Source organism: Emiliania huxleyi (assembly GCF_000372725.1).
Source record: "Emiliania huxleyi CCMP1516 unplaced genomic scaffold EMIHUscaffold_420, whole genome shotgun sequence".
Taxonomy (NCBI): Eukaryota; Haptophyta; order Isochrysidales; family Noelaerhabdaceae; genus Emiliania; species Emiliania huxleyi.
Genome location: NW_005198829.1, coordinates 74,280 through 79,791, shown reverse-complemented (window position 1 = coordinate 79,791; position 5,512 = coordinate 74,280). Strand labels below are relative to the sequence as shown.

The following is a 5,512-nucleotide window of genomic DNA, read 5'->3' as shown; positions in this document are numbered from 1 at the left end:
TCGGCGAGCCGAGGCGGCGATATCTGCAGGTCCGCCCTCGTTTCCGCCGATGTCTCCGCCGCCGTCTCCGCCGAAGTCACCTCCACTACCTCCAACATCTCCACCGCCGTTGCTCTCCAACCCGGCTGAGATGTTCGTGAACGCCACGGCGGCAGTCACCAACGTCTCTGGCATGTCCGACCTAGCGTCCGACATGATCGTGTTGGACGTCGACCTCGAATTCACATCGACCTCGATGCTGGAGGAGAAGGTAACCGCACTGCGTGCTGATCTTTGGTACACTCCCAACATCGTATCCCGGAGCACGGCCGACTTGGAGGCGTCCGAACACATCGGCTGGTGCAGCGTGGTTGATCTTTGGGTGCGACGCGGCGTTGTCGCCGCCAAGGCGCAGATCATGCTACAAAATAGCGAGGCTGGGGGGCACGCACTCGGCCGGTGGCTGTCTCAGAGGGAGCTAGCCGTCGTCGCAACCGGGCTGGGCCTGATCACGCTTGAGACTAGTCGCGTCAAGATCTTGTCGAGCGGGCTGGTCTCGGGCGAGACGATAGCAACCGGCTACGAGACGGTCGAGGTCACCAACACAAGCGTCCCCTTTGTCAACACGAGCGCGAAATGCCCAACTGGGGGCGCGTGCAGCCGTGGATTCATCGTCTCCGGCGCCAACCCGTTTGGGCGCGAGTGGGCAGTCAAGGAGATTGCGCTCGACGCCTACTTCGATTGGACATTCGCGTACAACACCTCGGTGATTTCGTCCTCGACTTTGTCGCCGCTGCGCGTCTCATTCGCAGACGTCAAATGCGATAGGACTGACACGTACGCACGGATGGTAGCGGCAGGCACAACTACGATCCCGCAGGGCGAGGGAACCGACTTCAGCGTCTTCCTCACGGCGACGCCCCTGCCTGGCCGGGCCGCCGCGGTCAACCGGGACTTGAGCCCAGGAGGAGACTGCACTTGGATCTACCCCTACGACTGCTGCCTGATGACGGCGCTGACCGCGGCTGCGTGCAAGGTGGAGGGAGGAGGGGGGGATGAGGCGAAGATTGGCATCGTGCTCAAGGGCGAGGCGACGATGCTTGTGGATGGCGTAGAGATGACAGTCTTCCCGGAAGTCGGATTGGAGCTATCATACACGGACGACGTGCTTCAGTTTGACCTCCTTGGGGGCACTGTCTTCGCTCTAGGGGCTCTAGGCTTCGCTTGCGAAGACGTCACGTTCGCCGGGCCTTGAGCGTCCGTGTGTGAGTGTTAATAGATGTTCATGTTTGTTGTGCATACGTTGTAAACTACGTGGCTGGGTTCACAGCGATTGTATTCACCCTTGGGACCCCCCCAGGGACGACGGCAAGAAACCCAAGGGTGAAGCGATTGTAGGAAAATGACCGGAACACTTGAAAACGCGGCCTTCCAACTCGCGCCTCCGCCTCACTGGCACTATTGTAGCCCTGGCCGGTGCGCGTGCGGAGTTGAAGTTCCGGAGTGAAAATTCGAACGCGTTCTCTCACGGTGACCAAAAAATGTCCACCTCAGAGGCACCTCCGGAGGCAGGCCGCCGCACGCCGGCGACACAGCTCCAGCTGTCGAACTGACCCGCAGCTCCTCTCAGAGCGGGAACTGTGACGAACGTTGACTGAGGCGGTTGTCAGGAATCATCATACGGATCACATGGTGGCTCTTTCATGACGGGAGACCGCCCGACCACTCCTGGGTGGCACTGCCACCGGTGTCGCTCGACGTCCTGTCGACAGCGTGCCGACAGCGACACAGACCATGTGGGACGCGTCCAGTATCGACCTCTACTGCTTACCCAGCCTTCGAGCGTATCCTGGCTGTGGTCCCACACCCACTGGTGTCCATCTCAGAGACCGCAGGAGGTCATGAGGGTCGATGGGAGTGCCAACCCCACAATGCCTAAAATGTAAAAACCCAGCCCAGTACACGCTCGCATATACAGCTCGCAGCGACCTTTCTCTTTACACACAATCACAAACGGACCCACTCCAATGTGTATAAGCCAGTCGGGCAGTCCTTGGCATCCGGTCCAAAAGAAATCCGTGACGCACACACATGGGAACATGGATGCAGGATGGGGGGGGTACACACAAGGCACATGGTAGACACACGAAGGTAAGCAGCGCACACACAGGCTCAAGGGAGGGGCGGGCGGGCGGGGGGGGGGGGGGGGGCCCCATTGTTATCTAAAACATGGAGTTCCGGGCCCCCCCAAACCTTAGCCTTGGAATCCGGAGGGGGCTCAAAGAGGCATTTGTTTCTGTGCGTGGCAAATTCCAACGGCGCGTCTAGGGTAGCAACAGCCTGTGACTCGCCTATCGCGGAGACCGTGATGCGGAGCCCGACGCCCATGCCGGCGCTCTTGGGGAATCCGTATCGCGAGACTCGCCCAGCGCCGACAAGCGCAGAGTCGGCTCTCGGAGCAGGTCGGTCATGAGCGCTTTCAACGAGGCCGAGTCGGCGGGCGCCCGAGCCGCTGCCGCCCTCGGCGAAGCAGGCCGCGTCCTCGGTGACATATATTGGGGTAGTCCGGCAGGCTCATTCGGGAGCATCAAGCGGCGAAGCTGTGAAAAGATGCGGATGGCGAGCAGTATGCAGCCGCTTGTCACGACGCAGAGCTCGAGGATGCGGGCCAGCGTCCCTGACGTGATCGGCAGGCCCATGACTAAGCCTGCAACCACGGCAAATGCCAGGAGCAGACTAACGCTCGCCACGGCAGGGCGGAAGTCTGCATGGTTGCAAGTGACGTACATCGCCACCGCAGCGGAGGCGGCGAGGCCGAGGTAGATCTCGCGGTCTGAGCAGGAGACACCGAGGACGGTGGGCCTCTTCTCGCTCGAGTCCCGGCGCCATCCTTGCATTTTGCCGAGGCTGTGTGCGTATCTGAGAAGCGAGTCCCATCGCGATTGTAGTGGCGTCGGCGAGGGCGGAGGTGGCGGCAGCGGCAGCGGCGGAGGTGGCGACAGCGGCAGCGGCAGCGGCGGAGGTGGCGGCAGCGGCAGCGGCGGAGGTGGCGGCAGCGGCAGCGGCGACGGCGGAGGTGGCGGCAGCGGCGACGGCGGAGGTGTCGGCAGCGTCGACGGCGGCGACGAGGGCGGCGCGATTGGCGACGGAAGAGGTGGCCAGTTTCCTATCGCCGGCGGAGGCAGTGCATGCAGAGTCGGCGACTGCCCCGTTCGACGCGGCGGCGGCCACAACCCTGCCAAGAACGTCATCGCCGTCAGCGCCCACACAAAAGATACGACTACCACCGCTGCTTTGCGCTCCTCAGCACGCTGTATCACTTCCCGTCGCTGCTGCAGGATCGTTCGCAATTTCGAGGTCTGCATGTCTGTGTCCTCCCAAATGTGCTAGCAGGGAAGAATTCGGGGGTATTCCTGCAAAGGTGGGGACGTGTCTGTCCTCGACCCAGCCCTAGCTTGGGGTTTTATTTATTTTGTTAAAAACATCTATCTCCGGGAGATGCCTGCTGCTGCTCTATTTATTATTTATTTAGGCCCAAAAACAGAGGGAGAAATTTCCCCTCTCCTCAAAAACAGAAAGGAGGGCAAGTCCCCCGGAGGGGTCCCCCTCTGCTCGCTACCCCCCCTGCACAACTAAGATCATCCCTGCTGCTGCTGGGGGGGGGGGGGTCTGACCCCCCCAGCAGCAGAGCGCTCCTGCTGGGGGGGGGGGGGTCCCGACCCCCAGCAGCAGAGCGCTCCTGCTGGGGGGGGGGTCCCGACCCCCCCAGCAGCAGAGCGCACTGGACCCAGCTCTCCCGCCTCCTCGCCGCCGCCCCCCCCTCTCCGCCTTCGTGTTTAAGCGGTACTCGTACGCTCGAGGCGGTTGTGTTCGCCGCGCCTTCGAGCCCAATACACCTTCGTCGTGTCGAGTGCTGGCGTTTTACTAAAGACTCGTGACCATTGTGAGAGAGAGTTGTTCATCCATGTGGTAGAACAAGATAGACTCACTCGGGCGTCTCGGCTGACGTTGATCGATCAGCGTTGATCTCCCTAGCCTATCGGTCCCCCGCTCGATCCCCTTATCGCTCGCTCGTCGCAAATCGATCGACTAATCTGTCATCAAGCTGAGCCGTCTGCCTTTTCTTTTTTCGAAAACGCGCGCGCGCCCGTCGCCCGGAAGGCCCCCGCACGGGGGGTCCCGGCCGACGTCATGATCGTCCGGACGCGGCCCTCCGTACACGGAAACAGGATACTGAAGGCATTCCCGAACTCAAAACAGGATACTGAGGGCAGATATGAGCTCAGCTCAGTGAGATTTAGCTGCACATACCCTTAGTATCCAAAATAGTCCAGTCTGAAAAAAGTCGGTCCGACCGCGCGGAGCCGTCTGGCTGTCTACAGAGCCCCCGCGGCGCGCGGGCACGCCTGGTCCTCTCGCGGCGGCGAGGAGGGAGCGAGCGCCGTGATCAGCGTCAATCCTGTGTGTGAGGGGGGGGGGGGGAGACACTTATGCTCGTAGGTCAGGGAGGTGTAGATGGCCGGGATCAACCACCTGCACTCGGATGAGCCGCAGCCTAATCTCCGCCATCGCTGCAGCAGGCAGCAGCTTGCCAAAGGAGCCGCCGGTCGTCGACTTACCGTTGACCTCGGCGATGAAGTCGCCCACGCAAAGACCGGCGGTGTCGCCAGCGCCTCCCTCGACCACGTTGGTAATTTGGTGGTTGTTGGGGTCGACAGAGATTCCAAGCGTCCCGCCCTTGCGTTTGAGCGTCACATCAGGGCGCGCTTCTTCGCGCCAGAGGAGCCGCCAGCCTCGTCGTCGGCGGTACTCCGCGCCCGCTTGCGGTGGGGAGCAGAGTCCGCGGCCGGCGTGATCAGTTTAAGCGCCTCGTCAAACTTCCAGCCGGCCTGTTGATCGCGTGGCACGTAGGCTCCTTCGTCGGAGGGGAGGTTGAGGTCGAGGAGGCCGAGCACCGACTCCATGTGGTATGGGGCGGAATCGTCGACGTTGTACTTGAAGGTGTAGACGCCGTCCGCGCCTGACTTGGCGTAGAAGTTGCAGTGGATCTTATAGTTGACTGCCTTAGCCTCGTCGAACGGCACGGGGAGATAGGTCCGCACGTAGCTCCCCCTCTTGCCGCCCGACTTGCAGAGCATCTGCTGCACGCGTCCGCACCACCAGTCGAACCTACCCGCGCTGTCGTACGTTGCAATCACAACGTTCGTGCTGATCTCGAGCATTGGTGTTGCACTTGTGAGCGGCGACTCCGTCGGCTAGTCGGCGGCGGGCGCCGCGGACGCGGCGGTGTCAGAAGCGGCGGGGCCGGGTCCGGGGCCGGTGGCAGCGGCGCCGGGCGCAAGGCCGGCGGGGCCGGTGGCAGCGACGCCGGGCGCAAGGCTGGCTGCGGCAGGCGCGGGGGGGAGGGCGGCAGAGGCGCGGTCGCGGTCGAGATCGAGCTTGGCCTGCTTGGCAGCGGCCGTGATCTTCTCTAGGCGCGACGTCGGTAGCTGCTTGCCGGCACCTATGCGTATGCCAGCAGCAAGTACGCTGA

General features: G+C 62.5%; 2 protein-coding genes across 2 annotated transcripts; both read right to left on the bottom strand.

Annotated features, from left to right (window-relative positions):
* Window positions 1-2,330: 2,330 nt before the first annotated feature.
* On the bottom strand, window positions 2,331-2,876 carry EMIHUDRAFT_244428 (hypothetical protein; the record flags this gene model as incomplete). The annotated part of the gene is made up of 1 exon (XM_005769493.1): window positions 2,331-2,876. The coding sequence occupies one exon, from the start codon at window positions 2,874-2,876 to the stop codon at window positions 2,331-2,333; it is 546 nt and encodes a 181-aa protein (XP_005769550.1).
* A 1,479-nt stretch (window positions 2,877-4,355) lies between these two features.
* EMIHUDRAFT_244427 (hypothetical protein) lies at window positions 4,356-5,201 on the bottom strand (the record flags this gene model as incomplete). Its single annotated transcript, XM_005769492.1, has 3 exons — window positions 4,356-4,391; window positions 4,519-4,716; window positions 4,887-5,201. 3 exons carry the CDS (start codon window positions 5,199-5,201, stop codon window positions 4,356-4,358), a joined length of 549 nt encoding a protein of 182 aa, XP_005769549.1.
* Between the last annotated feature and the right edge of the window lie 311 nt (window positions 5,202-5,512).